We start from the raw sequence: 20625 nt of genomic DNA, 5'->3' as shown, positions 1-20625 counted from the left end.
CCACGGGACTATGACAAGTAAAACTCACTTCACACTGAGAACAGATGCTGGAGGTACATCATATTGTTTCAAAAGTGCATATAAAGAATTCAGCTCTGCGATGGCATCACTTGGAAATTTATTTGTGTCCCACTGCCTGCAACATATTAGGAATTGGGTCAAAATTTTTTCATGAGAAATATTATTGCATTAATATTTTGAAATAACTCTAACTTCAGAATGGATAGCTTAGTCCAAGGGATCAGTAGGATAATTGGGTTATGAAATATAAAAAAAAAAGTTAGCAAAACCTACTTCAGTATGGCAAGTAAGTAACTCAGAGACAGCCAGATACAAAGCACTAAGAACATTCAAGCATAAGAATTAATATTTCACATGGTAAATTTTATTCCAAAACAAAAAAAAATGGTGTGCAAAACTCCTTTCTTATAATTCAGTATAAATTAATGCACTGTTACTTAGAAAAGAATTAATGCTTCTATAATGGGGAAATGTTGAGACATTGAAAAAAAATTACATGAGATTTCATTATGAAGTTTAATTTTCAAAGTTGTTTTATCCCTTTAAAATGTAAAGACCTCAAAAAGCATGATGACTCCTGTCCTGTGATTTATGCATTATATTTCAGGTGTGATTTCTCCACTTCATCTTTACTTTCTTGCACGTGACTTGTGTATGGAATGACAGTCTGCTGGATAATAATGGAATTCTTTCTCCTGAGATAATCTGTCCAACACACTACTCCCTACATCCCCAAAGAACTAGTTCACTTTTTAGCTGAGGCTGTTCTCCAGACAGGCCTGAGAGTTACTATCCAAACTGTCATTGTAATTTTCCTTTTAAGAAACTAATCTTTGCAGTAGATTTTTCTACTGGCACGTGGGATACCAGAACCTGAACCTGCCTCTATAATATGCAGCATCAAAGAACAACTGGAAGGATACAATTTCATACTTACAATTTTAACATCTGCATTTTATAAATAACTAAAAGATGGGTGGAATCTTGTATGTCCTTCTCTACCTCAGAAATATCCATCAGTTTGTGATACACCTATAAAATAACAATTTAATTATTCACTAAATAAGCAACAATAATTGAATAATCATTGACTAAGTGACTAATTAAAGTGAGAAACAACTCAACGGGGCTTACTGGGAGTTTAAAATATATTTCAGCATTACCATCAGAGAAAATATTTGAGAGTATTTCTCTGGAACATTTTCCTTAATAAAGACTGCTGCAGTAGATGAAAACTCTTTTGCTTCTTCCAGTTTTGAAGCATCGAGGAAGCACTCGAGTAAATTTCTGCAGATCAAATAAATGCTTGTATTAAATATTTTTTAACATTTTCTGAAATAATTCTTATTTATATTTTTTCAACATGCTTTCTATTCAAGGTACCACTCCTAAATGCAGTACAAGCCATTAGCACTGACTCAGCACAAAAGAGATTCTCTAACTTCTACATTTTTGCTTCTCCCAGAGATATAGAGCTGTTAACACATATTTAGTGCAGATCATAAAAAGAATCCTGGAAAAGGAGGGTTTTTTTGTGAAAACTTTTCTCCATAAGATATCTGAAATTAAAAGGAGTAACTATTTAAAATTATAGGAGAATTTCTCTAAGATTCTCCCTTAACTACGGGAAAGGCCAGTATTTCAAAACCATCTAGCAAAAAAAAATTATTCTTATTGGAAACTGGACCTGGACTTTCAATACTTTATCTGATTTAACTGAGAAAGAACCTGTGATCCCATGAAATAAATTAACAACAAAAATGATAATAATAATAAAAAATATTTTAAAAATAAGTACAAATGTAAGAAAAATAAATGCAACCATTAGTTTTGTAACACAAACACATCGTGTGCACTTGCTTGTTCTCAGCAACACCTCAGCAAGAGTATGTTTGGTATCAAAAAACTGCAGGCATGGTATTCTACATGGTCCTTAGCATACCCCTTGGAATGTTTTTGTTACTTAAATTTTTATATCTCTCCAGTTTTGGCTTATAAAGAAAATGCTGCACAGCAATAAACCATAAGTCACAGACTAAAAAACTAGAAAAGATCAAAAAGAGAAAGGGAAAAACTATGGTAGAAGTGTAAGAGGTACTGGAAATGGTCTGCAGAATAGCAGATCAAAAAATCTCTGAGAAAAGCTTGTGGGACCTTGAAAAATTACGTGGACAGTCCTCATTTTGCACATAAAACTATCTCTCTTAGGAGAGTTATCTCAAAGTTTATACTCAAGCTTTGCTCAAGAAATGTGAGAATGGTAATACATTGATAGTGATACATCATTTTTTTCCAATTATTATGAATGACTCAAATACTACATCCAAAATGACTGTGCTACTTCAAATTAGACCGAGGGCAAAGTTGTCTCTGCCACTAAAATTTTAACCTCAAATTAAATATTAAAATGAAGCATTTTTTATGTTGAGTACATTCATGTTTCTTTAAAAAGTTATGAATTAAGCTTTCCACAATAAATGTATCTACAGCATTACCAATGAAATACACCTTAGTAAAGACCACCTCACGTGGCAGCCACATGTGTAAGAGGACTACAGAATGTCCATCTGAGAAAATATAATCAAACTTACATCATCAGTTCTGCCCTCCATTCATTGTCGTGCTCTTCAGTTTGGTTTAATGCTGTAACAATCCGAGAAAGGCTGGGAATAAGGCAATTGCGGAACCCAGGCTTAAGAAATGGCCTCACAAGTTGCCAATAAAGAACTGAGGCGTTATATATCAAAAAATAATATCTGAAAAATAAGAATCAAAAATTTAGTATTTCGTGGAATTGAATAAACATAAAATTACAGCTTTTAAAGGCACTTCTAAGAAGTAAAAATCGGAACTTTTCATTAGAGCCAATCCTGATCAATAACTGAGAAGACAAGTACAGCACAAGATTATGGTAACTCCTGCAACTATGCTCTACTCAATAATACCAATGAAAAATCAGCTAATGTGGTGCTCTCACTCTACAGAGCATAAGTACAAAAGGGTAAGAAATGCTGAGATGTCTACCAGCCTTACACAGGATTATTCATCCTGTCCATTTAAGAGTTCAGTATTCTTGTGTTGTTACAGCAGTTACAGAAGTTAGGAAAAGGAAGTAAAAATCTAGAGAAAAAACCCAAACAACACAACTCAAGGTTACCTACTGAAAACCTGAGACAAACTGAAAATCTAAATCAGTAACATTTCCTGGGATTTAGAGTTAACCCATCAGTAGGGCCTACCTTCTATCATGGCTGGCAAAATCTATTGCCTTCATAAAAAACAGCACGAACTTCTCAAACTCCTCCTAGAACAGAACAAAATAAAAGCCAATGCAATTTGAATACGGCTTTTATAAATCAGTACATTATTTTCCTATTTTAATATGTTCACATCTCATAAATTTTATTTTCAGACTAATCTCAACTAAAACATACTGCCATAGGAGGTTGCTCCCATAGAAACAGAATAACTAGAAACTGGTTGCATTTTCTGTTACTATGTTTTCCTGATTTCAAATTTTAAAACTGTATTTTCACTGTATTTCATTTCTGTCAAACACTAATTATCAGGACTGAAATTTTCCAGAACTGCAAAGCTGCATACTTTTTAAGCTTTCAGCAAAGAAAGCCCAGAGACATGCAAGAGCAGATCTGGGGGGGGGGGGAAATTATATTGGTTTGTCCCATTAAAAAAACCTGAGGTATTATTTTCTTCAAAACAGCTCCAACAAGTCACCCGAAACATTATGTCAGGGTGCTCTCCTATGGGGAAAGACTGAGAGAGCTGGGACTGCTGAGCCTGAAGAAGGCAGCTCAGGAGAGATCTTATCAGTATGTACAAATTCCGAAGGGAGGGTGTAAAGAAGATGGATGAGATAGTCAACAGGGATTTTTGAAAGTCGAGGAGAAAGATTCAGTGGAAATGGCAAAGTGGAGGTGGAACTGGGTGAGCAGGAAGGGGATGACAGCAGAGGAGCTGAGAGTTTGAGAGTAACTAAACTCTCAAAGAGAGCTGGAACTGACTTACTGGGCTCTGAGATGGCATAAGAGGGGTACTGACCAATAAATGGAAACTACACAGATAAAGAGAAAACCAGAAAAAAGAGACTGAGATGAAATATATACCAAAGCAGAGAAATTGCACTTGGCCCCTAAGAGCAAAAACATCTTAAATTTAAGAACATCTTATAATTAAGAACATAAGCATCTTAATCAACTAAGAAGGATTGTTTGGGTTGGAAACCAAAATAAGGACAAATTTATCTTCATTAAGTGAATCTGATTACTCGTCATACAGTAGGAGATGTTGCACCACTCCTATTTTCATAAATTATCTAGAACACAGCAGTGAAAAAACTTCACGACTGATGCAAAGTGTATCACTTTTCAAATGTGCATGAAGTTTCAAAGGGACCGTTGAACAGTTGTTCTGCCCATGTGCTCTGAGAAGAAACAAAGTATAGATGACAGGGAAAAGATTCTAGCTCGAAAGTTAATTCAAACACATTATTCAAAGAAACTACTGACACATCTGTAAGGGAAATTTGTGAACACAACACTAACTACGAGCTACAAAGATGGTGAAGGGCCCGGAGGAGAAGCCATACGAGGTGCAGCTGAGGACACTTGGTCTGCTCAGCCTGGAGAAGAGGAGATTGAGGTCGGACCTTATCCGGGTCTGCAGCCTCCTCACAAAGGGCAGCAGAGGAGCAGCAGCAATCTCTGCTCCCTGTGAGCAGTGACAGGACCCAGGGAACTGCTGGAGCTGTGCCAAGGGAGGGTTAGGGTGGATTTCAGGAAAAGGTTCTTCCCCCAGAAGGTGGTTGGGCACTGAACAGGCTCCCCAGGTCACGACCCTAAGGCTGCCAGAGCTCAAGGAGCATTTGGACAATGCTCTCAAGGACGGGGTGGGATTGTTGGGGTGTCTGCTGCAGGGCCAGGAGCTGGACTGGATGGTCCATGTGGGTGGCCTCTCACTCAAGATATTCCATGATTCTAAACATCTGTTATGGCCATTTTCAGTGGTCATTTACCATTAACAGATTATCAAAGCTGACTGACCACAGTACAAGGACAAGTGAAATACTGAAGACATAAAACAGATCCTACTCCATTTTAAAATCAGCAGGAGGAAAACACTTATGGACATGGTATCACCTAAAAGCAACACACAGATGCAGAAGTATCCTGCTGAGTTGCTACTACCTCTTACCCACATCCAAAGTACTACATGGAAACACTACTGATGAGTGCTAGAAGCACGCTGCCACAGAAAGTAGCTTGGCAACCTCTCTCCTTTAGTCGTCCACTTCCCACAAGCCTGTGAAATGTTTCCTGAATAAAACTTGTAATCAGTTTAAGAGTTACGGCTAAATTCAGTTTGAAAGTATCACATTTAAGTAAAAAGTGAAAAGGTTGACTTCAAAACAATCAAACTTGAAAACCTGAAAACTTTTGCAAGCATTCCTTTTTATTGTCCTCCCCAAACTATTTGAAATATTAGTCTAATCCAGCTGGTTTTGCTTACTCACAAATTACTCAATATATTTTATTTTTCCCACAGTCTGATCATCCTTGTGCATTTAAAATAGCTGAAAGCAATACATCAAAACCTAGGAATAAATACTTCTAAAAACTGGCTCAATGTAAAGCAACCTCTACAATTTCTCACCAAATTATCTGTAGAGTGTAGAGCATGCAACTGGCCTTGGCACAAATAGGCTCTACCAAGAAACTGGTTCACAGGAAATCTTGCTTTAAAATACATCTGTAGACAGTCACTGCTCATTTCTGGATATCCCATCTAAGACCCAAAAAAAATCATTTTAATATTTAAAAAATGCAACAAACAATTAAGAACTGTTAGCTTTTAAAAATGCATGCCTAATCAAGGGGTAACATCCAGCTGCATACCAGTATGCAAGCAATATTACACAAAGATGCAGACTTGTACCAGATGTGGTACAAGCCCATTAAAATTTACTAAAATTTGAAGGCATATTTTTGTAATTTTTTTATGAAAAGACAGCTTCCTTATTTAACAAAACTCCTCAGTCACATAACTGCTTACAGTATTCAAAAAATGTCTCCTTTTTTAACACAGTTGTTAATAGACAAAATTCTTAACAGAATTTTTTTTTAAGTATGTATATTAGCTGGCAGGATTTTGTATGGATGTCAATTTTCAGACCACAGAATTTGATTGGATTGCAGCCTGGGAAAAAAAAAAAAAAGATTCATAATTAGAATGGTGTAGAACCTTCCTTCTTTTGGCTGGTAGGGTCTGTTCACAGACACATTTTCTTCAGTCATAACCAAACTGCTAACTTCAAGTTCTACATAACAAAAAAAAAAACAGGCATAGCAAACTATTTTATATATGCTATGGTATACCTGCCATATTTTGGCCTAATTGAAAACTTCACAAACCACAGTTTGATGACTGACTATAAAAAATGATAATTCAGAGGCTGAGTTTTAAGGGAAAATGCATGTTTAAACAATTGCTCTCCAAAACCAGAAGAGCATAATACTTCTCTCAGGTATTTCTGGGATTGTTTTTGAGGCAGTAGCTTTAACAACTGTAAATACAGTATGTCATATACATATTTTTATTCAATACAGATACATTGCCTAAATTCCAAACCTGAAGTGCTTGTTCAGCACATAAAACATACAAGTCGGTGCTGAAGTTATCTGAGTCAAGTGCAGATATTCCTTCACTGGCTGATTTGATCAACTCGTAAGCATCCTTCAAAGCCTGAACATCTGCAATATATAAGGAATAAAGAATTTATTCTTCAAGGTGGATTGACTGACTTGATTGCATTCAAATGAGCTGTGTGATATCCTGTCTTTCCTTCACAGAAATAAATTAAGAATATTTAAGAAAAATAATATCAAACACATGTTGTTCAAAAAGTCAGACATGATTCTAAGATGAAGCATTAATAAGTCTTTTGCTATTTAAAATCACTAACATTAGCACACTAGAAAGTGAACTACTTGGAACCCCTAGTTCACAATTCCATAAATTCAGCAGTTTGCTTTCTGTTGGCACAGAAATCCTTAAAGCTGTTCTGTGGAGTGAACTTGCCTGGACGAACACTAGATCTTCTAGAAAAAAACACTACAGCACTCACTTCTTTGCATAGCCAAGCAGCATGCTTAAAGCATTCGGAGAAAGAACGCTTTCTCCACATGCACAGTTTAATCACAAAACAAATTAGGACCAAGCCGTTTTCGCGTTTAAAGCGTGACGTTTCCTTTATTTAAAGACGGGCACAAGGTGGCAGCCGCCGGCCGCCCGCTCACCTCGGCCGCGCTCTGCGGCGCGGAGCCGCTCCCTGACGGCCGGCTCCGCCATCGCAACCGCCCCAGGCTTCACCCCGCGGGCCCGGGGCCTTTCCGAGGAGGAAAGCGCTGGCCCCGTCAGCCGAGGGGACCGCCTGCCAGCTGTGCCCGCCGGAGGGCCGGCCCCGGCCGCTCCAGCTCCCACAACACACGAGTATCCCAGCAGCGCTCCCACAACACACGAGTATCCCGGCAGCGCTCCCACAGCAGGGGCGCGCACCTCCCGCCCCTCCGGCCTCGCCAGCCCCCGCGGCCCCGGCCCCAGGCGGGGAAGCTGAGGCCGGGCCTGTCCCGGTGCCTGTGCGGAACCACCGCGGAGGGCGAGGGCGAGGGCTCGCGGGTGACACCGGTAACGACTGGTGGCTTCCTGGGGATGGAAGCAGCGCTAAGAAATGCTCTCACCGGCAACTTTTGTAACGAGAATAGTACGGATGTCAAAGGGAACATTGGTTTGCTCCATGTGCTTTTTATATTATAATTACTTTCTGATTCTTTCGTGCGTGGCTTGCAGATTCAAACATTTCATGTGTTACAAATTTGTCCTTCCCAGAGGGCTTTTCTGTAGTGTGTTTTTTTAACATGTAAGAGAGTACAAATTTTCCGTAGCATTTTCCCATCTGTTGCTCCTTTCCTTCGGCTCTACAGTAAGGGAGCTTAGGGCCAACTTCACAATCTGTACTGAGGGTGCTGTCCCATCTCATTATGCACCCTGGAGTTTATGTATGACTGTGGAGATAGACACACATTCCCTTCACTCTCAAGCTGCATGCTAACGTAATGCCATGAATCCATGCTTCAAGGTGGCCTGCCTGACGTGGTTGCGCTCAAACGAGCTGTGTGACAGCCTGTCTTTTATTTTTTACTCCCGTAAAGCCCCGCGTCTGGGACGAGTGGCTGCAAGGGCTCCTCCCGGAGCAGGGCCCGGCCCGGCCCGGCCGCGCATGCGCGGTGTGGCGGCGCGGCCATGTCGCGGCGATGCGCGGGGCCGGGGCGCTGCTGGCCCTGCTGGCCCTGCTGGCCGTCCGCACCCCCGCGGGCACGGCCCGCCGCTCCGGCCGCAGCAGGTGGGCAGGGGACGGGCACCCACCGCTGGGGCGCCTCCCGGGACACCGGGCCCGGGCTCCGGCGGGAACTGCGGCTCAGCTGCCCGGGCTGCGCTGAGGCCGCGGCCCCGGGGCACCGGCACAGCGCAGCGCCGGGCCGGGGGCTGCGAGGGGACACCCGGGGCCGGCACCGCGATGGCCCAGGAGGAGCGCGGCTCGGTTGCTCCGCGATGAGGCCGCTGGCGGTGGGAGCTGGGAGGTCCGGTCGTAGTAAAAGGAGCATTGTACGGTGGGGAGACAGTCCAGCAAGTACAGACGGCGAGATTCCGTCAGTGAGGAGGATGGTTTCGGCTATTGCAGAGTAAAATCTGTCTTCGCGGATTGCACTTGGGATGAGAACCGAGAGCAGCTGTCATGCGTGGACACTGAATTTTTTTACCACTTTTTCGTCCAGGGACTTTCAGAGTGATTTTTGAATATAGTAATAGAGAGGCTCCACAAAGTTACTGCAATGACAAGAGAGGCTTTCTGTACTTGATTATCAGTGCAGACTGTACAGCAGCACATCTAAACTGATGAAAAGTAATACTGTGTTCTGTTGCTGGCATTAATATAAAATAGGAAATTTTGCAAGAATAGTCTGTTTAACAGTTTACTGAGTGTGGGGGGCTTGTCTTTGCAGGTCTGTGAGTCAAGTGTGTGTGGAAAAGTCACTCATTTTCAGAAGTAACACCCCTTATCCTACAAACATCATTGCTGTCCCTGGTGGACATGATCTGTTCTGTGTGCAGCTGAATGACTGTAAGTAACCTTTCTTCATAGATCATTCGTTCACAGATTGCCTCTGCTTAGGGAATATTTTTTTTTAAACTGATACGTTATAATTGTTACTGATTATTTTGGCTGTTCCTGAGAGAGCATAATGAATCGGGGTCTGATCACCAAAGACAAACACAAAGGTGACTGCACTCCATGTAAGGCCAGAGTTTCTGGCTAAGCACAAATCAGCCTTTATCGATTGCTTGTGTATCTGAGATACTTTACTCAGTTTGCTACGCTTAAAGCAGCAAGTAAGGATGTTTGAAATATCCCACTGTTATCCTTTTCAGAAAGTGATTTCTTTCCGTATTTTGTATTCTTTATTATACGTGCTTATTTTCATCTTCTCATCTGGCAATGATTTTTTCACTGGTAATCATATAATATTTTAGGATATGCCAGTAACACTCTTTTCCTCTTTTCCACATTGTATTTCATTTGACTGATTTGATGTCCAACTCTCCGGCATCTATTACTGTTCAGTAGGGTCTCACATTTGAACACACCGTTTTCTCTTTCGAGTCATTTGTCTGGGAGTTTTGACCCACAGTCCCAGCTACTTCTGACCTAAATCCATGAACATTTTAGGTTGGGTAGGGCTCAGGAGGTTAATGGGTGAAACAGCTAGTCAGAACAGGGTTAGTTTCGTACTATCTAGTCCTGCTTCTCAGCTCTTTACAGATGCTGCCTGAATATTTTGGGTACATTCAGAGCACAACTAGAAGTGTTTTCTTTTTCAGTTTAATGATTATACCCTCAAGTGATTATTAAGCAAGGTGCTCTGTGCACCTACTTTTGTGAACCTTGGAGGAGCTTAATATTCCTTTGACTTTTATCTCCTTCAAATGTTTATTTGGCTGCTTGATTAATGCTGTATTCAAAAGTTTTGTTTCTGCTTGCTCCACTGTTCCTCTGAGCATATGCTCTGCCCTTAAACAGCAGAATTACACTGAAAGCTTGTTTGGTGTTTTTTTTTTATGTATGTTTTTTCTCTCCAAACCTACTGGATTACTTAAATTCTTTTTGGTACTACTGTAATTGAGAATACTGACACTTGTTCCTGTTGTTGGTAGGATCTCTGGTCCTCGAACCTTGTAAGATGTTTTATTTGGATGTATAGAAAAGTTTATTGTTCAAACAAACACATTGATGAGTCTGCATAGCACATCTTTAATAATTTGCCACTTTATAACAGTGTTTTAGCAGCAATAATTTAATACATTACAGCATTGTAACCATACTATTGAATACCACTGGGTCAAGAGGGAATCACTGTGGGAGACCATGCAAAAGTCTGGTTTTTAGGATGCCTACTGTCTATTTATATTTACTTTTGAGTTTTACCAATCTTAATTATTTCAAATCCACTTAATGTTTTTTTTTAATGATCTCATAAATTGGTAGTGCTTTGTAATTAAAATGTCATGTGTGTCTAATTTGGGTATCTCACAGAAATGACAGGACATATTAAAATAGTTGTAAAGCAGTTTTCATGCTTTTTGGAAAGTCACTTCCTGTATTAATATCTTTTAATCATGAACAGTACAAACTACTCAGGATTTCATCCTATCCCTAGACCATATTGCCTGTTAGAAGTGTTAAGTTGGGTTAATTAATATAAGGCACCATCTAGCTTATAATTACTGAAGCTGTTCCTTTTGAAAATGTTGGCACAATATTTACTTTTATCTTTTCTAGTAATTTGATATTGGCAGATTTCTTTTTTTTTTTTCTCCTTTCAAACTCTAGCAAAGCTGAACTATTTCCAACAGCCCCAGGATATCAAAGAATCTGATTTTATGAAGTTCTTAGAGAAGTATGGCAGACACTCTTTCATAGCACCATCACAAGTCCAGCCATCATTCTCTGCTTTTTACCATGTGAGTTGAAATCATAATCAGTTTGTACATACACTTCTACTAAAGCTATCTGATGAGATCTAATGACAACAGATTGAGTCTTACTTTTGTACCTGTAATCCATAATATCACAGAATTGTAGTGTATCCTGAGTTGGAAGGGACCCACAAGGATCATCCAGTCCAACTCCTGGTCCCGCCCAGTGCACCCGAACAATCCCACCCTGTCCCTGAGAGCGTTGTCCAAACATTCCTTGAGCTCTGGGAGCCTTGGGGCTGTGAACACTGCCCTGGGGAGCCTGTTCAGTGCCTGACCACCCTCTGGGGGAAGAACCTTTTCCTGAGATCCACCCTAACCCTCCACTGGCACAGCTCCAGCCATTCCTTTGGGTCTTGTCACTGCTCACAGGGAGGAGAGATTGGTGCTGCCCTTCTGCTGCTCTTTGTGAGGAAGCTGGAGACCCCGATGAGGTCTGACCTCAGTCTCTTCCAGGCTGAGCAGACCAAGTGCCCTCAGCTGCTCCTCATATGGTTTCCCTTCCATGCACTTCACCATCTTCGTTGCCTTCCTTTGGATGCTCTCCAGTAGCTTTAGATCTTATGATGTGGTGCCCAAAACTGCCCTCAGGGCTCCAGGTGAGGCCACCTCAGAGCAGAGCAGGACAATCTCCTCCCTCAACTGGCTCATGATGCTGAGCCTGATGCACCCCAAGACAGAGGTGGCTCTCCTGGCTACCAGAGCACACTGTTAAAGTGTTTGTTTCTCAGTTCTCCTGATGAGTTTTCTTGTATTTAAAAGGTTGGACAACCTTTTAGACAAAGCTGAGTGTACACAAAGAAGAGGTATAGATTTGTCTCTCTGCCCTGATGATGACATCACCTTGTGTTCCACAGTAATTGTGATTTCTCCAAATTGTCTTTTCAGGCTGGTGATCCAATCCTAATCTACTTTGATTCATCATCTGTACTGAGCACGCTTAGACAGCCAGTAAAAATGGGAGCCAGTGGACTTTGTGTTGATGGAAATCCTGCTGGTTAGTAAAGGGGGAAGAATATCTTAGGGTGATTTGCTTCTGTTTGATCTGTTGTCATGTCTTAACTCAGGCTTCCTGGACAGTAAAAGTACAAGCTGTACTCGGATTTTTGCCAATTTGAGCAAGAGCTGCGCGACTGACCCTGCCCTCAACGCTGCCTCTTACTACCAGGATTTCACTGTGCTGAAGGTCCATGTCAGATTTCTTGCTTTTGTGCAAAATCATGGTTGCTTGACTTTGCATTGCTTTCCTCTGCAACTTCAGCTAACTGGAAAACTGAAGGTCATCTAGTGTGTCAGCCCTGATCTCCCAGTTGTTGAGGCCTTCTTGCTGGGACACCTGCTAAAACTATTGTGATTGGTGATAATCCTTCAAACTACTTTCAAATAAATTTCAGTTATTAGCAAATTATTAATGGGTTTAACAGGTGCTTCACTGATACTTCAGACTCTCTTGCATTTTAAACAGACTGTTTTTCAAAGTATTCCTTTCTGTTCCATCAGCTTGATCAACCAAGTAGTGCCTGTACTCAGTAAAGAATGAGGATTTGTTTTACACAATATGTTACCTCTAAAATCATATGGAAGGCCACTTATCAATATTAGCTCTGTTTACAGTCATAGATTGAATTCCATATCAGTTTCTCCACTATTTATTTTGATTTCATTTCAAAGTAATGGATTTACTGTTCTGCATTCATTGTGCTGGTTTTTCTGAATGTTTATACAAAAATATCTCCTCTTGCCTTCTAGAGTTTCTCTGGTGTTCCATGAGAAAACAACATTGTAAATATGAACACCTTACTAAGGCTGATGACTCTGTTCCCCCTTATATTGGAAATGTAAATCAGCATAACTGTAGTAGAGAGTATTCTATTGATCAGATTTAACTCATGTTTTCAGGGCTTTCTTTGTCATTGTGGCCAAAATTCAGTTTTTCCTTAACTGGAAGCTAAAGTAATTACTTGATGGCAGAAGAAGGAGTTCCAGGAATGGATCAGAGATATGATACTTCCAAGTATCTGCATTTTGCAGGACATTAGCAAGGCCAAGATTAAATTTGTCTTCTGATGTTCTAAAATGCATTTTGTGGATTGGGTCTGTGATTTATAGATCACAAAATGATGACAAGTTTTACACATCTGGAATAAACCAAGTAATTTTGTCAATATAATATGTAGGTTCTGTTTAGTGATGATTTCATGACTTTAGGCACTTACAAACACAGAAGTTTACTTGGGGTTTTTTTGGTGTTATATAATGGTTTGTTTATTTTTCCCAGGTCCCTGTTAGTGGCACCATTCTGCAGTCCATGAAGGTCAGTCTCTGTCTCCAATGAAAATAATTTCTACTTTTGAAATAAAACATACTTGAAATCTTAAGCATTCATAGTAATCTCCATAGGTTGGGAACTTGGGAGAATGGGAATGTGCTGTGTCTGAGACAAGTTTTTTTTTGACAGAAGTGTGACATTATAGAAAAAAACAGGGATATAAGGAAGGATGTACTTTTAAATGAATGGGTACAGACAGGGCTAAAGTCAGGGAAGCAGCTTGTTTTCTTGGAAAAAAATTGGGTGTCTGGAGCAGAGTGGTGTGCTCACAGATCACAGCTACAGCAAAGAGGTAAATCTGTCTTGGATGGAAAAGCAGTGGAAAAGAGTAAAGAATGCACACTCCTTTTAAACAATTAATAATTGTTCATGTGCTTCCTGTCTCCAGGTAAATGTCACTGCAGTTGCACCACCTGGAGCTCCCCACATGAGAGACAACACATGTACCAATGTGGTTTCTGAGGTATGTGAATCTCCTTTCCTTTGCGCAGCTTAACACAAAGTTATTGCCTTTCTCTGTCTCTGATTTTCCTCTGAACTGGACTTTCAGGTGATCTATGAGATAGAATACAGTGGCACGAGTGGGATTCAGAGTGTTTCTGTCCAGTTCAAAGTGAGCAACATCTCTGGGAACCTCGGATCCTCTCTGCAGCAGCACTTCACTTTGCACTTCTGGGTCAGTGCCCCCATCCTCCCTGGGCTTTTACCAAGCTTGTAGTCTGTCGTTTGTGACCGATTTTGATACAGATGAGATGTGAAAAGATTCGAGCAGTGTCACTGTGGTAGAGTAGTACCAGAACCCTGGGATGCAGATGGTAGTTGAAGGCAGGAGGAGATGCATTTCTGGTCTCAAGTAAAACATGCTAGTAGAAAAATTCAGGCTCAGTGCAAGCATGCAGTCCTGCATTGCACAGATTTCAAGGGGCTGATTGTTTTTATCTGATTATTTTTGCTGTTGTTTTGGTTTGGATGTTTTTTGGGTTTTTTTGTTGGGGTGGAAGGGAAGAGGAATCACCAGCATGGTCTTGTGAAGGAAAAGGTTGAAGCTATTGCTTTATCTGAGGTGTTCAGTGTTTGTGAACAAAGTTGCTAAATTTATTCCAGGTACTTATTTAACTTTGCCTGTGCAGCAGGAAAGAGAGTTACTTTGGAGGGGGTGGAAATCTCGGAAATACTTATGTATGTTAAGTTCACATAAATCTTGTCCCATAGAGGCAATGTAAAGTTGGGTAAGTGATGACCTCAGGGGTTGGTAAGTGTGCAGTGCAACCTTGTTGAAGTTAGCCCCAGAGGCTCTCACCATAAAACAATTTAGAAGTGGAATGTGCCACTAAGAATCAGGGTCAAGGCAGGGTTTGTTCTGCTGTTCATCTGTAGAATTGCCCAGACTGATTTGTTCACTTCCTCAGACACAAATGCTGAGCAATAGGAATTCATTGTCCTGAGAGCTTTCCTGGTAGTATCCACATTTCAGGTACTGACACTTAGTTTTTTACCTCCTGGACTGCAAGTGAACTTTCCAAGTAAGAAAGAGACTTTGGAAACAAATAATGGGAGTTTTAGTAGTGCATAATATTCAGTCACTTAAAAAATGGCTTACATTTACATTTTTGAGAATATGAATTTGATCTTCAGAGATCAATGGATCTCATTGATGCCAATATTTTCCCCTTCTTCTATTTCTTCCCTTTGCATCTTTGTAGACCAAGACCCTCTCTCATATGTTGCCCAGAAGTGGAAACCCTGGCTATATCACTGGAGCACCATTGCTGATTGCAAACAGTGGTGCCATGCAGCACGTATCCTTCTTCTGCTACCAGTGTTTATTTATCACTGGGTTTCTTGACTTCTGGTACTCCCTTGTCTGGACTTTTGTAGTCCTCTGATATGGAAAAGGAGTAGTGTGGGGTGAGTGGATTGTTAAATACAAGATGAGTGTCCTCTACTGTCTGTTTATGCTTTTATTTGGCTTCTTGACTTGCAGTCTGTCAGATGAGTATTTTACGGAGTGAAGGTGATGGAGGTTGCTCACAGTTCCTCAGACACACGGTACAATTTGGAAGGAACATGAGAACAGGCTGCAACCTCAGGTAACACACTCTGCAGTTGTCCTTCCTGACACAGCTGGAAGGTGTAGACTCACTTAGCACATCTGTTATGCAGTGCTGTGGAGCCAGGGTCCTTCCCTGAGGTCACCAATGGGTCTCTACAGATCTTTCATATCCTAAGAGAACTTGGATATCAGGGAGATGGAGGACCACTAGAATAATATGAACACTGTGAAGGCCTTCTGGGACATCATGAGGCTGTAGTCTGACAATACATCTTGGACAAGAGTAGAGTTTATATTTGAGGAATGAATTACAAAGGAATCTTTAAAAGTGATTGTTTTGATGATTTGGATTGTTCTTTTGACAGGGCAGGTGTAGAACCACTGGTGTGATAAGATGGCTAAAGAGCTGTCAGTTTTCCTTATCATGCATTACCCTGCCCATATTTTTCTCCCTTCTCATTGCAGAGATGATTGCATCTGTTTAATACCAATACTTCTTGACTCATTACAGGAGCAGAAGAAATACTCATTACAAAGGCAGGATGTTGATAGTGGGATTTTTGTCCTGGAAATCACTTTGTCAAAGCTGTTATTTTCTGATTTCCAGCCTATCCCCATTACTGGAAGAGAGTAACTGTAGTTACATCCAGCAGAAGTTATACAAGGCTTTTCAGGGGATGAACAGAGCAGAGGACCTTGCTATAATTGGCAGTGCTCATTCAACCCAGAGAGAAGAGTGGACAACCATTCTGGTTCAGAACTGCAGTGTGCAGGTAATATGAATGCAAGATGACCAGCTGTGAATATTTTTCCTTTCATATCTTTGTATTATCTCAGGGAAGTGTGGGCATCTGGACTTCCTTTGTGTGATGATCCTCTGACTCTTAGGAGCCTTAATACTTGTAAGCAGTCATGGTTCATGCTGTTAGGGTACTTAGCAAAAGAAACCCCAACAAACCCTGACAGATTCCATATTTCTCGAATCCTGTTCCTGCTGTCTAAGTGGGCCAAAAGAGTTTAATACTGAATCCAGTGTTGTATTACCTAGTTTTCTGACAGCCTTCTTGAACTAATGGTACCTGGTTACTTGCTATTAATTTGATGTTTTTATTGTTATCATCCTTTCTGATTTTCCATTTTCTAGGGATATTTATATATCACCTAATAACGTTAAAAGTTTGCAACCAAAGTGCTTGTATATTAATAATTAGTAATCTGTCAGATGGCCTAATGGAATGCAAAATCCAAATGGTACAGCTGAGACAAATTCTGTTTGAAAGTGAGATGGGTATAGCTCCAAAAGGGGTGGTTGACCTGACTAGAAGTTAGAGAGTTAGTGCTGAAGTGACCTATGCTATCCAAAATATTAGACTTGGACCATAGTGGTCCTTTTTCACTTTTAAAATACTATATTAAGTTGACTGGAGTATATTTTATTTTCAGGCTGTGAATTGCACTTCCTGTTGCATGGTTCCTGTGACCCTGGAGATACAGATACTGTGGACTAAAGTGGGCCTCCTGTCCAACCCACAAGCTCAAATACTGGGTGCACGGTACTTTTACCAGTGTCAACCCCTGAAGGTATGTAATTAAAACCCCTCCCTCACACACAGAGGTAATTAAATGGGATTTACAGGTTGCTTAAGAACCAAGGAATTGAATGGTCTTGAAACTAAGTAGAGATTTATTGAACTTTAGCAGTGGTCTGGCTGCAATGGCAAGAGTTGTTATTTAACAGCTCCATAGATGAAAAATTGTTTTGAGATCTGTTTAGTACTGTCCTCATGCAGTTGCACAACTGGAAAAGGTACTTTCTTTCCAACTCCAAACCACCTTCTGCCACTTAAGGACTCAAACTTTAAACTTATGCTCAGTATAAAGTTGTATTTACAAAGATTCAGTTACTCTGTGTTTATCTTAAAGCCTTGATACGGAATTTGAGTTGATTTATGTTTCACGGACCCCACAGCATGCTGATAGTCTGTGTAAGAAGACATTTCTGTTCCTCTAGAGGTTCTGAAATCACCAGGTAGCTGAGGAAGAGACTAATGCTGATGGCAGCAGATTTGAAGAATTAAGGAGGAAGGCTGTAAGCCAGAAGGAGGCACTCAAGGCCAGGTTGGATGGAGCTCTGAACAGCCTGGTCTAGTTGAAGAGGTCCCTTCTCGTTGCAGGGGACTTGGACTAGGTGACCTTTACAGGTCCCTTCCAACCCAAACTATTCTGTGGTTCTGTGATGTCAGCAGGAGCTAACAGGGTCATAAAAGACAATGAATAGTCTTTTTCAAGCATGTTTCAGTGGATCCCATTTTGGTGCATTTTTTGGTTTTGACATCACATAGTCTTTTGGGCAGCTCATGTATTTCAAGGCTTATACTTCTCTGTAAGGAAGCTGAACATGAGCCAGCAGTGTGCCCAGGTGGCCAAGAAGGCCAATGGCATCCTGGCCTGTATCAGGTAGAGTGTGGCCAGCAGGACCAGGGAAATGATTCTGCCCCTGGACTCAGCGCTGGTGAGGCCACCCCTGGAGTGCTGTGTCCAATTCTGGGCCCCTCAGTTCAGGAAGGACATTGAGGGGCTGGAGCAGGTCCAGAGAAGAGCAACGAGGCTGGTGAAGGGACTCGAGCACAAGTCCTATGAGGAGAGGCTGAGGGAGCTGGGGTTGTTCAGCCTGGAGGCTCAGGAGAGACCTCATCACCCTCTACAACTCCCTGACAGGAGGTTGTAGCCAGGTGGGGGTTGGTCTCTTCTCCCAGGCAACTATCAGCAAGATAAGAGGTCATGGTTTTAAGTTCTGCCAGGGGAGGTTTAGGTTAGATATTAGGAAGAAATTCTTTAGAGAGGGTAATCAGCCATTGGAATGGGCTGCCCAGGGAAGTGGTGGATTCTCCATCCCTGGAGGTTTTAAGATGCGACTGGATGTGGCACTTAGTGCCATGGTCTGGTAACCACGGTGGTAGTGGATCAAGGGCTGGAGTTGATGATCTCAGAGGTCCCTTCCAACCCGGCTGGAAAAAAAAAAAAAGAAAAAAAAGAGAAAAAAAGAAGGAAAAAAAGTGAGAAATAAATTTATTGAAATAAATTTATTGTTTTATTGGGTCCCTGCTTTATTCTATTGACATTTTACTGAAAGGATTTCATCTTATGGTTCTGTCTGTTTCTGGCAGCAAACACTTGTCCAAAGGGCCAGGTGATCTTATCTTACATACAGTTTATAATTTTATAAAAAATAAAGCTAGCTTTGCTTCTGTTCTTATTACTAGCTAGCTGATGTCTGTCCTCTGAATAGAAGGCTTACTCTAGCAGAGCTTGAGTCACTGCTGCCACTTTGGAGATCTGTAACATAGGATGCACAGTAGCTACTGGTCTTTCCTGTGCCCTCAATTTACCTGCGAAGTATCAATTTGAGGAAAGAGGGTTTACTCCACTGAAAACTTAGGACAATTAACTCCTACCATTGTAAAGACATCTTGCTTGCCAGTCATCTATGGTGGGTGTCCATTAGAAAATTGAGGGGGGATATCTATTTTGCATTGTCTGCTAAACTGTGCTTTCCCTCTTGTTGCAGTTCCCGAGCGCACACACGGTACCTGTGACAACTGTCGTTACCTTCACTGACATGACAGACTGGCCAGAACCACCCCGGGGCCAGCCCCAAAGGCACTGGAAACTCCCATTTGATATCTTTTTCCCATTCAAGGTGGCACTCAATTTAGAAAGCAGTTACAGAGTTGATCTGGCTGGCTATTTTTTGTTTATTCTAATAATGTCTAGTATTCTCTGCTTTTGAAAATAGATAAGGTTCAGTAAGTGAATTGGTACATTCAGAATATGTTCCAGGAAGTTGTTGGATGAAAGTATGTTTTTTAGCAAAGGATTTATTTTTTATCTTAAATTCTTCAGATGATGGAAAAATCTGCCCCTTATGATGCGAAGTACTCCAGTGGAATCAGTAGGGGGCAAGAAGATCAGAGCCTACTGTTAATAAAATGTATTTGTTGCTTTTGTACATATACTGTGTGTAGCAACTTTATTGCTCTCCCTCATTACAAACTTTAAAAAAGGGTGCGAAAATAAACTGAAAGACTTGTAATTAGTCAGGGTATCAAGGGACATAACACAAATTAAACAAAACCAAACATGCAGATTTTGGGGTAAGTTCACATATTTACCTTTGTGAGTGTTTGCATGGTTTATTAGCTGGGAAAGAATTCCATGCAAATGTCTGCTGCTTCCAGGGATTCTGATTCTGGGGCAGCCCATGCAGGCTGCGCTGAACACTTTGTGTTCCAGTGTTACACAGGGCTGCTGGTACCACTATAGCAACAAGCTTGGATTTTTAGGTAGATGTGGCTTCTCAGATGTGCCTTTGCAAAGCTTTTAGTGGAACACATCTGTAGTGTGTCCTGTGTCCTCTGATGCCTCTGATCTGTGGAATCCAGCAAATTAATTTACAGGTGACAGTAACTGAAACTTCCCAAAAGCCAAATTGCCAAGTGTGTCAGGATATAGCTTGAAGGAAAAGGATCTGGCATCCCTATTTTCTGCATTATTGATAATAAATCAGTTAAGTGTGACTACAGAGATACTGTTTATCTATGAGCTGCAATTACATGAAGTAAGAATGCATCACCTTATTTCTGTAATTCTCTGCCATACCTCAACCTCCAACATGTCATATTTTCTAGTTCATATTTGGCTGCTCTGACATTTTGTCTTTGCAAGAAATGGAGCTGGAAGGAGCCTTGTCCATAACCTGTTCTAGCCTGAATTAAGGCCTGTACAAATTCTAGCCGTGCCATAGCAATGGATGTGCATTTAGAATCTGCAGTTTCCCTATGACAGTGTATTTTAGTGTTTGTCATGTTTTTTTCCCCACTGCCTGATCTTAAATAACCTCCTTTGCAATCCGGTATCAGGCACGGTGTGTCAGTGGCACACACCAGGCAGGCTCGTGTGTCAGATGCCCAGGATGGAGTGTTAGTACTCGGTGGGAAGGGCTGGGACAGCGCTGTGGAATGTCCCTGCTGCCAGCACTGTATCTGGAGCCACCTGTCCAGCGTGCCATTTTTGGGGCAGTAGGTCTGGTTTTACACTGTCCGAGTGAAGACGA

At 41.1% G+C, this 20625-nt stretch overlaps 2 protein-coding genes across 8 annotated transcripts in view; one reads left to right on the top strand and one right to left on the bottom strand.

Moving 5' to 3' along the window:
• Positions 1–8304, bottom strand: part of CFAP46 (cilia and flagella associated protein 46) — a 66835-nt gene extending 58531 nt beyond the window's left edge. For 2 of the 6 annotated variants that reach the window (XM_027655345.1, XM_027655344.1), the window contains exons 1-8: positions 7335–7766; positions 6667–6788; positions 5692–5823; positions 3261–3325; positions 2613–2777; positions 1185–1308; positions 959–1053; positions 29–136 (exon numbers count right to left, since the gene is read on the bottom strand). In XM_027655345.1, coding sequence (XP_027511146.1) covers positions 29–136; positions 959–1053; positions 1185–1308; positions 2613–2777; positions 3261–3325; positions 5692–5823; positions 6667–6788; positions 7335–7386 — 863 coding nt within the window. In that variant the 5' untranslated portion in view covers positions 7387–7766. Of the gene's footprint in view, positions 1–28; positions 137–958; positions 1054–1184; positions 1309–2612; positions 2778–3260; positions 3326–5691; positions 5824–6666; positions 6789–7334; positions 7768–8081 lie in introns of those variants that run through there. The other 4 variants (XM_027655343.1, XM_027655348.1, XR_003529683.1 and 1 more) reach the window with 3 other exon arrangements.
• A 317-nt stretch (positions 8305–8621) lies between these two features.
• Positions 8622–19605, top strand: TCTN3 (tectonic family member 3). 2 transcript variants are annotated; one of them, XM_027655358.1, is made up of 13 exons: positions 8622–8998; positions 9099–9217; positions 10985–11115; positions 12019–12127; positions 12198–12316; positions 13409–13444; positions 13848–13922; positions 14010–14135; positions 15163–15258; positions 15452–15549; positions 16120–16285; positions 16956–17093; positions 19081–19605. In XM_027655358.1, the coding sequence occupies exons 3-13, from the start codon at positions 11035–11037 to the stop codon at positions 19300–19302; spliced, it is 1266 nt and encodes a 421-aa protein (XP_027511159.1). In that variant the 5' UTR covers positions 8622–8998; positions 9099–9217; positions 10985–11034; the 3' UTR covers positions 19303–19605. The 2 variants fall into 2 exon arrangements, with proteins under 2 accessions (XP_027511159.1, XP_027511158.1); XM_027655357.1 differs by having other exon boundaries at positions 8632–8675.
• Positions 19606–20625: the final 1020 nt, after the last annotated feature.

This window comes from Corapipo altera, unplaced genomic scaffold (assembly GCF_003945725.1).
Source record: "Corapipo altera isolate COAL_440 unplaced genomic scaffold, ASM394572v1 180, whole genome shotgun sequence".
Taxonomy (NCBI): domain Eukaryota; kingdom Metazoa; phylum Chordata; class Aves; order Passeriformes; family Pipridae; genus Corapipo; species Corapipo altera.
The sequence above is the reverse complement of the archived record's forward strand: the minus strand, read 5'-3'. Positions and strand labels throughout refer to the sequence as shown.